At 44.7% G+C, this 19,502-nt stretch overlaps 1 protein-coding gene across 6 annotated transcripts in view; it reads left to right on the plus strand.

Annotated features, from left to right (window-relative positions):
• Positions 1-19,502, plus strand: part of SEMA5A (semaphorin 5A) — a 553,896-nt gene that overhangs the window by 284,278 nt on the left and 250,116 nt on the right. For all 6 annotated transcript variants that reach the window (XM_049860605.1, XM_049860561.1, XM_049860570.1 and 3 more), the window contains one exon: positions 590-635. In XM_049860605.1, coding sequence (XP_049716562.1) covers positions 590-635 — 46 coding nt within the window. The remainder of the gene's footprint in view (positions 1-589; positions 636-19,502) is intronic.

Here is a 19,502-nt window from a genome sequence, read left to right on the forward strand (position 1 = left end):
ACACTTCTCAGGGTTCTCTCCCTTCATTGTTCAAAATTGAGTTTCCTTTTCTCTGATTTCCGGTTTCACAGCTGGGCAGCCAGCGGTGACTCTTCCAAACTTACCCATCCAACAAGATGGAGGACTGCACTCTCAGACTTCTATTTAATTCAAAGCTTCGCCTTGTTTTAATTATAAAACGCAGGGGATGTAGGTGATCAGCAGAATGAAGACTCACGAACAATGGTTTTATATTGTCAAACTTAAACTCAGTTTCAGAATTGAATGCCCAGGTCCTTTTGCCTATTCCATGTAGATCAAAAGAGTGTACTAATAACACAGATTCACTGTAGTCATGCTCACAGATACACACATGCACACACACCCCCCTTATTCCTTAGCTTCCTCGCCAGTCTCAGACTCATGCCTGTTGACACTTGAATGCTGCTTGTTCTTGGAGCAACGAGGAAAACTGTGCTCCACATGTTCTTAGCAGGAGGATACATTCGAAACAAAAATCTCTGTGTTTTTGTTGTAGTTCTCTTGATTTTTATGACCTGTTATTTTTTGGATCTATTAAAATAAAACTCTCTCTTTTTGTCTTTTGTAGGAACTACCTCTTCAGGTTGCAGCTTGAGGACCTCTCTCTGATTCAAGTAGGTGCAGTTTGCTTCTCTCAAGCTTTTGTTTTCACTTCCAATTAACTCCTGTTTGAGTGGATGGAGACACAATATAAAGGCGTTGATCCAGGCCAAGCTGCGCTGTGTCCTCAGTGAATACAGCCACGGGACCCCTGGCCGAGCTGGGCTGTGTCCTCAGTGGATACGGCCATGGGACTTCTGGCTGAGCTGGGCTGTGTCCTCAGTGAATACGGCCACGGGACCCCTGGCTGAGCTGGGCTGTGTCCTCAGTGGATACGGCCATGGGACTTCTGGCTGAGCTGGGCTGTGTCCTCAGTGGATATGGCCACGGGACCCCTGGCCGAGCTGGGCTGTGTCCTCAGTGGATACGGCCATGGGACTTCTGGCTGAGCTGGGCTGTGTCCTCAGTGAATACGGCCACGGGACCCCTGGCTGAGCTGGGCTGTGTCCTCAGTGGATACGGCCATGGGACTTCTGGCTGAGCTGGGCTGTGTCCTCAGTGGATATGGCCACGGGACCCCTGGCTGAGCTGGACTTTGTCCTCAGTGGATACGGCCATGGGACTTCTGGCTGCCCTCTGATGTGAGGCGTCCTCTGCTTTAGTTCCCCATTAGGCTTGTCTCCTGTGTGGCCCCTCTTCCTTCACAGGTATCATATTGGTTCTACTCCTCATCAGACGGTAGACAATTCAAGGCCATTTCCCAGTGTCTGGGTGTGCCCCTTTCTCCCCAGTTAAAGTGACCATTGATTAGTTTGATGGATTTGGTGGTTAGGTTCTGGTAAAATCAGTCTGTTTGAAAAGCATCTTTGTTTTTCTGTTTATCACCTATAATTAAATGTGCACGTACAGGTAAAAAGCCTTACAGTTGTGGTTGTTATTTGCTATCCAGTTGGCTCCGACTCATGGCACCCTTGTGTATAACTGAATGAAACGTCGCTGGGTCCTGCACCACCTTCATGATTGTTGGCATGTCTGAGTCCATTGTTGTGGCTGTTGTGACAGTCCGTCCCATGGAGGGTTCCCTCATCTTCACTGACCCTCTGCTTTACCAACCCTGATGTCCTTTTCTAATGACTGGGCTTTCCTGATGATGTATCCAAAGTAAGTGAGTGAAAGTCTTGCCATCCTCACTTCTAAGGGCCATTCTGGTTGTATCTCTTCTAAGTCTGATTTGTTTGTTCTTTAAAGCAAAGAGTAAATGATGGTAGATGAAATGAGATTTACCTACTCCCCTTATTGCAGGTTGTGGGGAGAAGGGGGCTGTGATTCTCAGGATTGGGTAGAGAGTTTGTTTTTGGGCAGATCTGAGACCCCAGGACCCACTTTAGCCCTCCAGTATCCAAGAAATGTCTGATAGGAAGGGTCTAGGAAGGGTCTCCTGGGAAGGGAGGTTATGACCCACAGTGTCCCTCAGCAGGGTTCTGGAACTCTCCATAGGCCATGCCAGGATCCTCAGGATGTGTGTCCTGTGGAAAAAGTTCCTCATCCAATTTTTTTTTTTGGTGGTAAAAAAATATGTTACACAGTGTTTGCAAATTGAACATTTTTTACGTGTACAGTTCAGTGACATTGGTTACATTAATCGTGTTGTGCAACCATTACCCATATCTGTTGCCATGTTTTCCATTTCCATTAAGAAAAACTCAGTGTAATTTTACCTCTTATACTAGGGCTTTAAGAAGAGATTGGAGACACATTTGTATTATTTTATTGGTCTTATGATATTGTTATTTGTGAATGTTCAGGAAACTTCAGAGCTAGGGTTTGATGTTGATCTACCTTTGATTCACCAGGGCCTTAAAAATAGTCCCCTTAAGCAGAGCTAATACAGTGCAAAGCAAGGGCCTTGAAGGCAGACAGAGCCCCACGTGGGATCCAGCCAACCATGACTCCCTGTAAATATCAGTTTCCTCATCTGTAAAATGGTCATGAAACACCAACCGACTTAACACTATCATGGTGAAAATTAGATAAAGGCACATAGAAGAGACAAAGCGTATCGATTTTTCAACAAATGCTTATCATTTCTTATTGTTTTTAACAGTAGTAATAATAATAGCAGCAGTAAATTATGATCTCAGTAGCTTCATCACACGTGGCAATGAATTGTCTCTTCACTGGAACTGAGTACAAGACTGACGTCTGTCCATGAGCAGTTGTTGGTAAAATTATGAATGTGTGGTAAGGGGTCAGAATGACCAGCGGTTTAACCAAAATACCATTTTAAAGCTGACTTAAAGCAATCTGTTATCAAAAATACAGCTTTTAGAAAAGAAGGGGGCTGTATATTTCGCTCTTTTTGAATCTCAGGGTGTTGTATACCTCTTGGCACGGTGTATGTGCTCAGAAAAATGGAATGTGTACATGAGTACACGCATGAGCACTTACATATGTGTGTGCACACCTGTACTTACACATGCACGTCCATTTATTTCCTAGCTCTGTCTGCTGAGAGGGTCTAGAAGCCATGCCACTCCAGTCGCAATGAGCACGCTTAGTACACAGATACTGGTTTCTAAATAGTTGGGAAAGTACCAGATAAGGCTGAAGATCTTGTGTGCCAGAAAGTAAGGAAGTGCTTACAGAAAGGTGGGGGCATGTCAGTGAGAACTAGGAGGGGACTTACGGACAAAATCTGGGATAATTTGTCAAAGCAGATAATGATAATAGGAGATTATAGCCCATTGAATAAAATAAAATTTGAGAATACATAATACATATATATGTGTGTATATATATATATATATATATAACAAACTTGTCTTTGAGTTGATTCCAAATCACAGTGACCCTGTGGGGTAGGGTAGAATTGCCTCATAGGGATTTCTAGGCTGTGAAACCCTGGTGGCACAGTGGTTAAGTGCTGCGGCTGCTAACCAAAGGGTCAGCAGTTCGAATTCACCAGGCGCTCCCTGGAACCTCTATGGGGCACTTCTACTCTGTCCGACAGGGTCGCTATGAGTCAGAATCATCTCGACGGCACTGGGTGGTTTGAATTTTTACAGAAGCAGACTGCCACATCCTTGTCCCTTTTGGTTGGCAGCTGAGCACTTTAACCACTGCACTATCAGGGCTCCTCATGAGACTATAGTAACGCAAAAAACAAATGAATTAATAAACAAATGGGGAAAAAGGACACATATCTATCTTACTATTAAATGCTGGATGATATAGAAGGAATGATATAATTAGACCATTATCATTTGGCAACCATTGCATCATCAATCAGGTAAAAAATTATCAATGGGTGCCAAAATTTATAGGCAAGAATTTGATGACAACTAGGGTATTTATCTAGCTTCAAAGTAGCTGCCTACAAAACCCTTGTTAATTACAAGAAAAATAATACCAACCTGAGCGTGAAGAAATCTGGCAAATACCACAATAGCCCGTTAGTTGGTGATACTGTTACCTGTAGTGGTACAAAGAGTGATCACCAGATTCTTGGTTGGATGCCAAGACTTCCGTGACATTCCATCCAAAAAGTATAACAAATCCAGTCATAAGAGCCATCAGACAAACCAAAACTGAGGGACATTCTAGAAACATCTGACCTCTAGTCTTCAAACACTACAGAGCCATGAGAGGCACAAAAGGAGTGAAGGAGAAATAATAATAAAGGAGAAACAGATACTCCAGTCAAGTCCAGTGCTTTGATCCCAAATTGCATCTTGAAACAGAAAACAAAACAAAACAAAATCTTGCTATAAAGGTCGTTATTGGAACAACTGGCAAAATTTGAATAAGGTCTGTTGATAAGAGAGTCCCAGACCCAGTGCCGTCGAGTTGGAATCAAGAGTAGAGATGTATTAATGCTAATTTCCTGATTTTGATAACTGCCAAGAAAATGGGCCCAAATGTGTACCTATTTCAGAGCTCTTAGAAAATAATTTGTCTTCCTGTTTGTTCTAAAAGCCTGTTGTTTCTGTGTTCAATGGCTGAATCTTAAAGTCTGTGGCTCAGGACTTCCCGAAGAAGTTGCTGTCAAGTTGACCCCGACTCCTGGTGACCCCACGTGTGTCAGAGTAGAACTATGCTCCACAGGAGTTCAGTGGCTGAGTTTTAGGAAGTGGATCACTAGGGTTTTTCTTCCCAGGCGACTCTGGGTCTACTGGAGCACCATCCTTTCCATTAGCACCGAAGCCGTTAACTTTTTGCACTACCCAGGGGCTATGGTTATGTAAGAGAATGTTCTTCTTTTTGGAAATACTGAAATATTTGAGGGTAAAGCATATAATTTCTGCAATTTATTCTCAAATGATTAACAAAATTATAATGTATACAGATATATACCCAATGTATATACAATGTACATGATATATACACAGTGTTTACAGATATACATACGATGTCTATACAGTGTATACAGACACATACACACAATATATATACAATGTATAAGACACACGGGCTCTGCACATACCACGTGCAGAGAAAAAGATAAAGCAAATGTGATAACAAGTTAACAGGGAAACCGCGTTAAGGGTGTTTGAGAATTAAATGTGCTATTCTTGCAACTTTGCTTGACATTATTGCAAAGTACTGTATTTTTACACAATTAATGTGTACCTACTTTTCTTTGCCAACCATGCCCTCCTACTGAGAGGTATTTTCATAATCGTGCTGTGCTAATTTTTTACAGCAACTTGTATAAGGTAATTGGCATAGAGGTGCTTATGAAAATACTTTGAGGGGGAGGGCAAGTTGGCAAAGAAATTTAGAAGATACGTGTTATTTTACTGTATTTTTAGTGCGGTAAATTGAAGTCCCAAATCGGCGAGTGTGTTTGCCATTATTACGTGTAAACTAGAGTTGAGGGGCTTCTCATTTCCATGATTGCCTTGTGGAGAACAGGTTTAGTTTCTTGATGACATGAAGTGCTCTTATTGAAGGGCCCACCAACATCACCACCAGGCGAGAGCTGAGTCGGCTGTTACAGGATCAAGGAGGAAAACCATGACTTCTGAGCAATGGCGTTCAGACACAGCTGCACTAAGCAAGGGGCACAGTGGGCAACTCTCACCTTTGTTGCTAATTGTTTGGTAAGGATCAGTGTGAACCCAGCGCCTGAAGTGTGGGGATGGATCCAGTCCTTACCTTCCCACTTTTCCATCCTCGTCACCAGGTACCCAGAGGTGGGTCAGAGCTCACGAGGTAGAAGAACACCTTTTAGGGCAGCTTCCCATGTTGCATTTCTCTGACCCTGGCCACCCAGAGCTAGGTCAGAGCTCACAAGTTAGAAAGACACCTTCGTTCAGACTGCCAAACAGACAAGACGCCAGCCCCTGCTGGCTCTCACTGCCCCTGTGGGTTTGTTAATTCACTGGAACAACTCACAGGATTCGTAGAGCATATACCGTACATATGGGTACAGATTTATTACAACTGAAAAGGATACAAATGAAGAGATAGACAGGGTGAGGTATGGGAGCGGCCACAGCACGGGGCTTCCATGTCACAAAGAGGGATACACCACCCTGTCCCATGCACGGTCACCAACCAGATTGCATCATGCCTCCTGAGGCTTAGTCAGCTGTAGCCCCCAGGTGGGCTCTCTTGGTCTGGTCAAACCAAAACCAAACCAAACCCATTGTCATTGAGTCAAATCCAACTCTTAGTGACCCTGTAGGACAGAGTAGAACCCGCTCCGCACAGGGTTTCTAAGGCCGTAATCTTTAAAGGAGCAGATTACCAGATCTTTCCTCTGCAGGGCGGCTGGTGGGTTAGCAACTGAGCGCATAACCACTGCACCACTAGGGCTCCTTTTTTGGTTTGGTCAGCCCCCATTTATTAGCCTCAGATTTTGGTACAGCTTGAAAGAACTGGGAACAAAAGGCAAAGTTGCTTTCTGCACGGTGATTCCATTCCCGAAAACCACCCTAAGGACAAATGTCACACCCCACTGTTGCCTTGGCGGGGAGTAGCCGCTTTCTCCTCTTCCACATTCCATGGTGGTGTTATCTGCCGTGTAGACAACTGTTTACTTAGTGCAGAGAGAGAAAGCTCGCAGTTCCTCAGGGCAGGCTGTTTTCTCTTTACAAGCCTCAAAAAGAGGTCTTGTTGATTTCTGTGAATTTTCGATTTTAATTTAAATGACTGTTTGCAAGGGCAACAAAAAGGAATGCGCACCATGACTAGCAAAGTGCTGCTGTGCTGGTATCAAGGCTGCTTTGGAAAAGGGCATCATAGTTGGTACAGGGGAGGGAGGCTCATCCAAAACGAGGGAAACCGTGCATGAGATGGACTGACAAGACAGCTGCAACAAAGAACTCGAACATTCCGAGGGCCCGGGGGTGGCTCACTACCAGGCAGTGTTCATTAGGTCCTTAGATCACAATGACTTAGAGCCAACGCGATGGCACCCAGCAACAGTGAGCTTGAGATGTGCCTAGTGGCGTTCCGTCGGCAGCAGAGATGGGGGTAGAATTACTATTCCCCCAAGTAAACACTATTTGTCTGAAGTAAATTTCTTGACATCACCATAACATTCACGTGTTAATACGCTATGAAGGCAGATTGCTGTGTGTGGACTATTTGTTATGATTTTCAAACACGCGGACTTTAATGCATTAAAGGAAAAACCCTAGAGTTGCTTTTAGTTTAAGAAATTATAACTTGTTTTTCATAAATGACTGGAGAATCCACGATTCGGGGGTAGCATTTCTAAGGCACCTTTGCACTCGGGGCCTGTGACACACGTCCTCGCAGCTCGCGGTGTGCTGGAATTCCAGCATCACCCGTGGGAACCCAGTCATTTCCAGGCGTAGGGGTAGAAGACGCTGTACTTCCTTACAGTGACGCGTCTTTCCGAGTTCATGTCAGAACAGACTCAGATCTTCAGCATCGCTTTTCTTCTTGTTTTATCACTGCTGTTATTGTACAAGAACAAAGCTTTTTGGGTAATGTAAAAAACACGGCTGCCCTCAAGACTAATCGACAACATTCTCCCATCTGGGAGTAAATGGCACATGGTCTGGGGTCGTCTCACCAAGCAGCATCTAAGGAACACAGAGGCGCTCCCCTCATTTAACCTCACTGTCTCTCTGAGGCTGTGTTGGGAAATAGCTGAAAATCTATATTTTGTTTTGTTACTGAGGAAGCGGCCTGTTTTCTTGCTCACAGCTGCTGGAGTAAGCAGGAAACGGGAAATCTGCATTCCAGTTTGCCACCTGTCTCTGTGGTTTCCAGATGAAAACCGTTACCTCTTCTCTGATGATAGGATCACTAGCGCTAGAGAACTCTCTTGAAAGCTAAGGTAGATTTTCATTTCTTTAATACATACATACCAGGGAATGGGAAATTGAGTTTCAACTCCAGTCAACGTGGAGGTGAGTAACTCTCACGGGGGTGGGGGGCACTTTTACACCCTGAGGACATTTGGCAACATCTGGAGACTTTTCGGTTGTCACAGCTTGAGGGTGGAGAGGCAAAGGTGCTGCTGGCATTTAGTAGGTAGAGACCAGGGATGCTGCTAAACATCTTCAAATACACAGCGCGATCCGACCCCACATGGGCCCGGGGTTTTAGATCAGTGTGACCCCAGCTCCCACGTGCTTTGAAGAGGCCGTTTTCCAGTTTGTGATATTAAGATTACGTGATTGAAGGTCTTTCGCATGCTAGAGAAATTTTTCTCTTTAGATTTCTCCATTTATATAACCAAGCACGTATATGAATCCTTTGTGGCCATTTCTAAAGAAGCTGCTGGAATTCTTGAGTTTAAATTGCTTCCTTTTATTCATATGAAATTAAATTTAAAAATAAATTCAATTTATAATACCAATACCTTTGCTAATGGGTCATAACACTGTTGTATAACTGCCCTTTGTTGGAAGTCTACCGTGTAATTTGAAGAATGGCGTATTAATTAATACTTTAGAATAACTATTCAAATAAGATTCACAATGGTTCACTTTTAAAATTGTGTTTTATGTTATGTTTATCTCCCTTTCGGTCTTCAAAAATCATGATTCTAAACTTTTTTTTTTTTTTGCCTTTCTTTATCATGTGCTTTTAAAATCACAGTGTTTTAGAAGTGGAAGGGCTCTTAAAAATTCTCTTCATTAAAGCCCGTCTGGGGTTGGCAATCTGAGACCTGTGGACCATGGCAGACTTTGTGGAATATCAGCGACTTGTCTGTTTGTATAGCGCTGGTCTGTGAGCCACAGTTAACAAGGTTTTATAGGAACGGAGTCGCAGTTGACCAGCTGCAGCAGAGGCTGTCTGGCCCACAAAGCCTGTCTAGCCCTTTAGGAAAATGCTCGCCACCTGTTATGGCACCAAGTGGAGTCCCTGGGTGGTACAAACCGTTAATGTGCTCACTGCTAACCAAAAGGTTGGAGGTTCAAGTCCACCCAGGAGTCCCTTGGAAGGAAGGCCTGGCAATCTACTTTGAAATAACAAGCTGTTGAAAACCCTGTGGAGCACAGTTCTACTGTGACACACATGGGTTCTCCATGAATTGGAGTTGACTCAACAGCTATCACCTGGGTTTTGGTATGTATACCTTATTAGATCCAAGACTATGATCTTATAAGTGCCTAGTTTCAGAGTGCTAGTCAAGGTGGGTTGTTGTTATTGCTGTTAGGTACCATCAAGTCAGTTCCAACTCATAGAGACCCCATGTACAACCAAGCGAAACACTGCCTGGTCCCAAAGTGAGTTAGCTGCTGTTAATGAACAACCCCTCAGGCCCAGTGGCTAAACACATGTAAAAGCTTGTTCTCACTCTGGAGCTCCGTGCGATGCCACCCCTCAAAACCCCAGACTGTTCTGATTCATTGTGTAGCCATCTTCAACCCACAGTGTACTGGGCCAGCATGGAGATTTGTGGTCTCCATACTCCTGCCCCAGCACCACCAGTCGTCACTCAGGCACTTGACCTCACCCTACTTCAGGGGGGCTGGGGGACATGCCTTTGGCTGTGTACCCAGCAAGAAGCAGAGACTTCTGGCATTAGTGGGCATGAGCATTTTCTCCTGGACTGTGCTGCAAACAAGACTACCTCAGGACAAGACACTGTGCTGCAAACAGGACTACCCCAGGAGTGCACAAGAGCCTGTGCTGCAAAAAGGACTACCCCAGGAGTACACAAGAGTCTGTGCTGCAGACAGGACTACCCCAGGAGTGCACAAGAGCCTGTGCTGCAAACAGGACTACCCCAGGAGTACACAAGAGCCTGTGCTGCAGACAGGACTACCCCAGGAGTACACAAGAGCCTGTGCTGCAAACAGGACTACCCCAGGAGTGCACAAGAGCCTGTGCTGCAAACAGGACTACCCCAGGAGTACACAAGAGTCTGTGCTGCAGACAGGACTACCCCAGGAGTGCACAAGAGCCTGTGCTGCAAACAGGACTACCCCAGGAGTACACAAGAGTCTGTGCTGCAGACAGGACTACCCCAGGAGTGCACAGGAGACTGCTGCAAACAGGATTACCCCAGGAGTGCACAAGAGACTGTGTTGCAAACAGGACTGCCCCAGGAGTACACAAGAGACTGCTGCAAACAGGACTACCCCAGGAGTACACAAGAGCCTGTGCTGCAAACAACACTATCCAGGGGTGCACAAGAGGCTGTGCTGCAAACAGGACTACCCCAGGAATACACCTGACTCTTCTCTCATTCTCATTTTCTACCTCACACACCACTTTACTTAGTACTTCTAAAGTTCTGTAAATAACACGCTGTGATACTTTGGCTAAACCACTTAACCTCTCTGGACCTCAGCTTTCTCCACTGTCAGTGTTGGGAAGGAGCGCCAGGAAGGGGAGCAGATTGTATGATCCCCAAAGGTCCTGCACTTCTAAAACATTAATGTGTGTACCTCCTTCTATGTCCTTTCTCTCTCTGGCATTGCCCAAGTGGTGCCCGAATCCCAGCCTCTTTGAGAAAAATTCTCCTTGCTAATTGGAAATTTGGCATTAGGCTTGTGTGATGTAGCTTCAGTGCTCTAATTTCTCATAAAACGATGATAACAACAACAATAAGAGCAGACAACATTTCCTGTGTCCTGACTCTGGGCTCAGCCGGTAGAGTACACCTTTGCACTTTGTTCTCCCAGCTGCACTGAGGTCTCGGAGTTATTTTCAGTGTTTTGCAGAGGAGGAGTTAAGCTTAGAGAGTGCTATGAATGGTGTTCCCACAAAAGATATGTTGAAGTGCTAACCCCTGGTACCTGTGAACATGACCTTGTTTGGAAACAGGGTTCTTGAAGACGCTATCAGTTAAGTTCATGAGATGGTTCAGTGGTGGAATTCCCACCTTCTGTGCAAGAGACCTGGCTTCGATTCCAGGCCGACGCACCTCATGTGTAGCCACCACCCCTCTGTCAGTGTAGGCTTGGGTGTTGTTAAGATGCTGAACAGGTTTCAGTGGAACTTCCCGACTAAGATGGACAGGGAGGAAAGGCCTAGCGATCTACTTCTGAAGATCATTCAGCGAAAACTATAGATCACAGCCAATCACGGGGATGGCTCAGGGTTGAGCAGTGTTTGTTCCATGGTGCCTAGGGTTGCTATGAGTTGGGGGCTGACTTGAAGGCAGCTGACAACGACAGCAACATCACTTAAGATCACAGGAGATCATACTGAGTAGGGTGGGTCCTGATCCCATCTGAGTGCTGTGCTTACAAAAGGGAAGAGGCACACAGAGACGGGGAGGAGGGCCAGATGATGGAGTTATGCTGCAGCTGCAAGCCAAGGAACGCCCGGGACTTCTAGAAGGCAGGAGAACCGGGAAAGATTTTCCCAAAGAGCTGGCAGAGGGCGTGCCCTACTGACACCCTGGCCTCCAGAACTGTGATACCATACATTTCTGTTCTTATAAGTCTCCCAGTTTGTGGTATTTTGTTATAGTAGAGATTTTATGTGATTTGCCCAAGGTATCCCACTGGCATGTGGTATAGCTGGGATTTGAACTTCAGAGGTATCCAGGCATGGGCCAGTAACATGAAACTTGCCTCCAAAAATGGAGGGTGATAAGAGACCTAAGGAAGAGGTAGGTAACTCCAGTGTGTTGAGGAGTTTATTAGGGAGACATACATACCAAGGGAAGTCCTGGGTGGCTGCAGGACCAAAGCATACCTCCACACCCCACAGTGGGGAGGTCAGAGGTTTTATAGTGGTGGTAGAAGGTAGTAGCTCCCTGCCAGGGACTTACATAAGAATGCAAATTCTAATGAACTGGTGGACCGCCTGAGGGTGCTCATGCTCGACTTCACAAAGGTTTTTTCTACTTCAAGAGGACAGTTTCTAAACCACTGACCTATGAACAACTTCACTGTGCTCATTTATACTGGGTGCCGTGCTGCCTATGTGTGGTGACCAGCTTACACTGCATAGGATGGTCATTTACAGTGCTGCTTTATGACTGTTGTAGGTGGGCCCCTAGAGGCACCATCAGGGGTTTGTATGGGTGTGATGTATGGAGGCAAGTTCTCAGGAGGTGGGAGTGAGGAGTAGAGAGGAGAAAGAAACCAGGCGAGGATGTGCTCACAGCAGGGTTCAGCCTCAGCCTGAGCTCATGGGGATTCCTGGACTGTGAACAGAACCACAGTGGTCACCTTTGAGGTCGGGGGCTAATTGTTCATACCCTATTCCCATTTGTCCTTGTGTCATTAGCTATGGGCTGGCAGGATTGGGGCAGTGAATCATAACCTCCTGGTGAAGGGCTCTCATCAGCCAAGAGCAATTCCACAAAGAAGGGGAAGCTCTGAGCCAGTCTCCGCCCTCATTTACAGCAGCCAGGGAAGGGCACACTGTGCTTAGGGAGCAGGGTTGCCACCAACCACAGTTGCTAGTGTTTTCAGGGGTCTTACATAGGCTTGCTCTGATGTTCTAGACCCTGATTGAATTGGCTCTGGTCCCCATCACCAACGAGTGAAGTGCTTTGTTGTTCTTTAAGAGAAAAATGTAACACATACTTAGTTATTGAATACATTCTGTTGTGTTGTACTTGTTGTTGCTGGGTGACTTCCAGTCAATTTTGACTCATGGGAACACCATGTGACAGAGTAGAGCTGCCCTATAGGGTTTCCAAGGAGTGCCTGGTGGATTAGAACTGCCAACCTTTAGATTAACAGCTGAAGGCTTACCCGTTGTGCAACCAGGGCTCCAAATATATATTGTTGTTAGGTGCCATCAAGTCTGTTCCTACACATAGCGACCTTATGTACAACAGTATGAAACACTCCTGGTCCTGTGCCATCTTAAGGGTCTTCCTCTCATTCTGACTGATAGTCCTGAGCTTTTCCATCGTCTCTTTCCACTCATATAGGCGATTTGATTCCTGTGTATTCCACCTGATGAGGTCCATGTGCATAGTTGCTGTTTATGTTGTTGAAAAAGGTATTTGCACTGAAGAAGTTATTGGTCTTGAAAATTCTATGCTGATTTCTGGCATTGTTTCTATCACCAAGGCCATGTTTTCCAACTATGATCATTCTTTGTTTCTACCTTTTGCATTCTACTCTCCAGTAATTATCAATACATCTTGAAATGTTATTTTTGATGAGTTGTTATTTCCAGCATGGTAGACCATATGATTGTCCGATTCCAAATGACCAATACCAGTCCATTTCAGCTCACTAATGCCTAGAATTTCGATGATTTCCAATTTATTCTAGGAAAATTGGAAATCGTCAAAAATGAAATGGAATGCATAAACATCAATATCCTAGGCGTTAATGAACTGAAATGGACTGGTATTGGCCATTTTGAATTGGACAGTCATGTAGTCTACTATGCTAGGAATGACAACTTGAAGAAGAATGCTGTTGCATTCATTCTCAAAAAAGAACATTTAAAAATATGTCTTGAAGTACAGTACTGTAAGTGATAGGATAATATCCATATGCCTACAAGGAAGAACAGTTACTACGACTATTATTCAAATTTACGCTCCAAGCACTAAGGGCAAAAATGAAGAAATTGAAGATTTTTATCAGCTTCTGCAGTCTGAAATAGATCGAACATGCAATCAAGACGCACTGGTGATTAGAATGTGAAAGTTGGAAACAAAGAAGAAGGATCAGTAGTTGGAAAACATGGCCTTGGTGATAGAAACAATGCTGGAGATCGAATGATAGAATTTTACAAGACCAACGACTTCTTCATTGCAAATACCTTTTTTTTTTACCAATGTAAACAGCAGCTTTACACATGGACCTCACCAGATGGAGCACACAGGAATCAAATCAACTACATCTGTGAAAAGAGACAATGGAAAAGCTCAATATCATCAGTCAGAACAAGGCCAAGGGCCAACTGTGGAACAGACCATCAATTGCTCATATGCAAGTTCAAGCTGAAACTGAAGAAAATCAGGGCAAGTCCACGAGAGCCAAAATATGACCTTGAGTATATCCCACCTGAACTTAGAGACCATCTGAAGAATAGATTTGACGCATTGAGCACTAGTGACCGAAGACCAGACAAGTTGTGGAATGACATCAAGGACATCATCCATGAAGAAAGCAAGAGGTCACTGAAAAGACAGGAAAGAAAGAAAAGACCAGGATGGATGTCAGAGGAGACTCTGAAGCTTGCTCATGAACGTCTAGCACCCAAAGCAAAAGGAAGAATTGTTGAATAAAGGAACTAAACAGAAGATTTCAATAGGTGGCTCGAGAAGACAAAGTAAACTATTATAATGACATGTGCAAAGAGCTGGAGATAGAAAACCAAAAGGGAAGAACGTGCTTGGTGTTTCTCAAGCTGAAAGAACTGAAGAAAAAATTCAAGTCCCGAGTTGCAGTAGTGAAGGATTCTATGGGAAAAATATTAAACGACGCAGGAAGCATCAAAAGAAGATGGAAGGAATACACAGAGTCATTATACCACAAAGAATTAGTCAACGTTCAACCATTTCAGGAAGTAGCATATGATCAGGAACCGATGGTACTGAAGAAAGATGCCCAAGTTGCACAGAAGTCGTTGGTGAAAAACAAGTCTCCAGGAATTGACGGAATATCAATTGAAATGTTTCAACAAACACATGCAGCGCTGGAAGTGCCCACTCATCTATGCCAGGAAATATGGAAGACAGCTTCCTGGCCAACTGACTGGAAGAAATCGGTATTTATGCCTATTCCCAAGAAAGGTGATCCAATCATATGGGGAAATTATCCAACAATATCAATAATATCATGTGCAAGCAAAATTTTACTGAAGATCATTCAAAAGCGGCTGTGGCAGTATATCTAAAGGAAACTGCTAGAAATTCAGGCAAGATTCAGAAGAGAACATGGAACCAGGGATATCACTGCCGAAGTCAGATGTATCCTGGCTGAAAGCAGAGAATACTAGAAGGGTGTTTACCTCTGTTTTATTGACTGTGCAAAGACATTCGAGTGTGTGGATCATAACAAATTATGGATAATAAGAATGGGAATTCCAGAACCCTTAATTGTGTTCATGATGAATCTCTCCGTATATCAAGAGGCAGTTGTTTCCATAGAACAAGGGGATACTGTGTGGTTTAAAGTCAGGAAAGATGTGAGTCAGGGTTGTATCCTTTCACCATACCTATTCAATCTATGTGCTGAGCAAATAATCCGAGAACCTAGACTATATGAAGAAGAACGGCGCATCAGGATTGGAGGAGGACTCGTTAACAACCTGTGTTATGCAGATGACACAACCTTGGTTGCTGAAAGTTTAGAGGACTTGAAGCACTTACTGATAAAGATCAAAGACCATAACCTTCAGTATGGATTACACCTCAACATGAAGAAAACAAAAATCTTTACAACTGGATCAATAAACAACATCATGATAAATGGAGAAACGATTGAAGTTGTCAAGGATTTCATTGTACTTGGATCCACAATCAACACCCGTGGAAGCAGGAGTCAAAAAATGAAGAGACATATTGCATTTGGCAGATCTGCTGTAACAGACCTCTTTAAAGTGTTGAAAAGCGAAGATGTCACCTTGAAGACTAAGGAGCGCCTGACCCAAGCCATGGTATTTTCTGTTGCCTCATATTCATGTGAAAGCTGGACAATGAATAAGGAAGACAAGCAAGAATTGACACCTTTGAATTGTGGTGTTGGTGAAGAACACTGAATATACCATGGTCTGCCAGGAGAATGAATAAATCTGTCCTGGAAGAAGTACAACCAGAATTCTCCTTTGAAGCTAGGATGGTAAGACTTCATCTCACACACTTTGAAAATGTTATTAGGAGGGACTAGTCCCTGGTGAAGTACATCATGCTTGGTGAGGTAGAGATTGGAAAAGAGGCAAACCCTTAACGAGATGGATTGGCATATTGACTGCAGTAATGGACGCAAACATAGCTAGGATTGTTAGGATGGTGTGGGACTGGGCAGTGTTTTATTCTGTAAGTCTGAACTGACTGGGTGGCATGTAACAACAACAACAACATTGGAAAACAAAGATGAATAGTAAGCAGACAAGAAGACTGTACTCCTAATATAAAACAGACCTGGCATGAGTTTGAGCAATTGTTGGAGTCCAAAAAAATGAAAACAAGCATGCGTAGAACATAAGGACCACAATTTTCCTTTGTCTCTTTTATGTGAGATAAATGTTTGAGATATATTTTGCTTGGTAAATGTTCAGATTTTCCTCTTTGTGTGTCTTTGAGAATCAAACTATAAGCAAGTTTACATTTTCACGTGTGTTCTTTTTAAAACTATTCTTATAGGATTTGTTAAATTTTCTCGTTGTTCTTAATGATTGTTCTTATTTGTTTCTTCTGATTCTTATTAAATAGTTTAAAAAATAAACAACTTCAATGATCTACGTGTTTAGTTTTTTTTTTTGGTGGTATCTTTTAGGAGCTTATACGCATTGCGGCCCCCTGGTGGCACAGTGGTTAAGAGCTGGGCTGCTAACTTGAAGGTCAGCAATTCAAATGCAGGAGTCGCTCCTTGGAAACCCTGTGGAGCAGTTCAACTCTGCCCTATAGCGTCACTATCGTCAGAATCAACTCAGTGGTGGTGGTTTTCTTTTTTTTATGTTTTGTGAAGAAATATGATACTTAGATGTCCTTTAAGTTTGACATGAAGTTGTTTTTCTTATTTATATTATAGGAGGTTGATAGGAGCCCTGGTGGCACAGTGGTTAAGTGCTCACTTGCTAACCAAAGGTAGATAGTTGGAACCCACCAGTGACTCCACGTGAGAAAGACCTGGCCACCTGCCCCTGTAAAGATTTCAGCCTAGGAAACCCTCTGGGACGGTTTTTCTGTGTCACCTGGAGTCGCTGTGAGTCGGAATCGCCTCCAGAGCACCTAATAACAACAGCAACATGAGGTTGATGATGTCAGAGAGCGTATTTGTGTTCATGCCCATCTTCGTGACATTCTGGAACGTGCCTCCTGAGGGACCACACTGGTGGGCACGGCGGGGCTGTCCTGCTGAGCCCCAGGTGTTACAGTGCCCCCAAGCCTCTGGGGCAGGTATGGGGTGCTGTCTCCTGGAGTGCCTTTGGAAGTTGGGGAGAAGAGCGTAGAGGATTCCGTGTTCCTCCTTCTTATGTACGTCTGGGTGTCATTTCTGTGCTGTGATAATAATAATACCCCAAGGTGACACTGGCCTCCCTCCCTGGGTCTGTTTTGAGCTGGGTCCTGCTGTATTTCAGCTGAGACCCTGCTCCACTTGAGCGTCCGTGGCCCAGCCCCCTAAAAGCAGAAGGCGGAATGGAGCAATCTCGTGTCTGCTGCTGGTAGTAATCAGTGCCAGGTTTTCCCTCTGATTACTCTTTGACTTTTGCAGTTTCGGTTGGGAGGGGAGATAAAGGTGTTACCCATTTATGGTGTCTTTCCCAAGTCTTGTTCAAGTGACAGGTGATTTCAAGTGATGAGAGTTTGCCTGAGGCTAAGCTGCAAGGTGATGCTGAACAGGCTTCAGGAACTTCCAGACTAAGACAGACTAGGAAGAAAGGCCCTGGTGGTCTACCCCCAAGAGTCAGCCAGGGAAACCCTATGGGTCACACCTGTCCAGTCCTGTTGTGCATGGGGATGGGTCACACCTGTCCAGTCCCGTTGTGCATGGGGATGGGTCACACCTGTCCAGTCCCATTGTGCATGGGGTGGCTGTGAGCTGGAGCCAGTTGGCCCGCAGCTGACAACGTGCTTAAAGCTAGCACCTGAGCCCGCTCCTGCCGAGGCTGCCTTTGGGTCACCGGTGGGCTCTTCTGCCCATTCTGCTCGCCCCTCCATGTTATACCAGCGCCTGATCAGAAAGGGGAAGCTCATAAAAATTCACGGTCCTTTCCCAACTGGCCTACGTCCTGGGTTTGCCTTCCGACTGCACTCAAACCCCCACCTGGGTCTCTGTTTGCTCTTCCTGCTGCTCGGACCCCAAGGCCTCTGTCTACCAAAACCCGTTGCCGTCAAGTCAACCCCGACTCGCGGTGATCCCGTGTGTGTCAGGGGAGAACTGTGTTCCACAGGGTTCTTAGTGGCCGAGTTTCCAGAAGTAGATACTCAGGACTTTCTTCTGAGGTGCACCCGGGTGGATTTGAACCTCCAACCTTTTGGGAAGCAGTCAAGCGCTTAACCATTTGCACCCAGGGACTCCCTTCCTCTGTGTACAGCCTGGCCCTACTCAAATCCTGGCCTGTATTATTTTTCTCATTCCCTTGGTATCAGGCGGTTTCTTCGTCATCTCTCCCGCCTCCTGGTATAATCTCTACCCCCACCCCCACAAGGTGGCCAGGTAGATGGTTGCTGAGGCCCTTTTGGCGTTAAGAGCCTGTGATTCAATGTCCAGTGGTGTGGGTGCCTCTTCCTCTGAGCAACAAAGCTCACCATCAATGCTTGTACCAAGTTCGCGCCACATCTGACTCACTTCTGTGCGGGCAGTGGTGGGTTCACGCAGGCTTGGTTTATGAAGCCTGTCCAAATGGTGAGGCAGAGTGACCCCCCGCTCCTAAAAGCCCCATAAAGGGAGTATTCATGCTGGCTAATGGCTTCCATTCAACAGTGACCAGAGCTTATAGCAGTGATAGCCCATCACTAAACCACCATGCTAATGATACACAAAAATCATACAACAACGGGACCATCTCAACCATCCTTCTTCAGCAAAGACAGCACTCTGTTTAGTGCTGAAAAATACTGACTGCCATCAGTCTCGAAAAATAGCCTCAATCCATCGTCTGCAGGTGTTTTCCTTCAAACCCCTTGTTGAAAACTCTATGCGGAACAGAGAACAGACCTAATGTATAAAAGCTTTAAAAATCCAACCCATCAGTATAGCCCTAAAAAATTAGTATATGTGAAATGTTTTTATTATTTATATGCTTTTGTTTCTTTGGGATAACACTTTTCAAAAACTTGAAAGATGAGAGATTGGAAGGTGATGCTGTCTGCGATCCTAACCATCAGCATCATTTTAATGACTAGATGGCTATTTGTCACCTGCGGCCATAACCGGATACTCCTCCACCCTGGGCCTGTGCATGTGTGTGCACGTCTATTCCCCTCCTGGTGGACTATTTCAGTTGATTATGTGGGAATAGAAACAAGTATGTTTTTGTTTTTAAGTTAGTTTGTGACTTTTCAGCCTTCAGCTGTTACTGCGTTTTCTAAAGCAGCCATATCCCCTGTTGTTTTTCAACCCTTTCCCCGAACCTTTGATTTTCTCATTCTGGAACATTCTCGGACTGTGAGCTGTGCCTCTGTTCTCTCCCCATCATTGATGGCTTCCATTATATTTCAGAAGGAGGTGCTGCCACCCTTCTCCCTAGCTCTGTTAAAGCACAAGAAGAGTGCTCTTATCCTCCCCTCCCTTTTTTTTTTCTGAGCTCAGTCTGGAATATAACGTCTTAACTCATAGACGATACCTGTCTCCCACTTACAAGCTTTCAGTGCTCAGTATTCTTACTGTCTGTAATAATCCTGAAATTAAAAA

Source organism: Elephas maximus, chromosome 2 (genome assembly GCF_024166365.1).
Source record: "Elephas maximus indicus isolate mEleMax1 chromosome 2, mEleMax1 primary haplotype, whole genome shotgun sequence".
In the NCBI taxonomy this organism is placed as follows: domain Eukaryota; kingdom Metazoa; phylum Chordata; class Mammalia; order Proboscidea; family Elephantidae; genus Elephas; species Elephas maximus.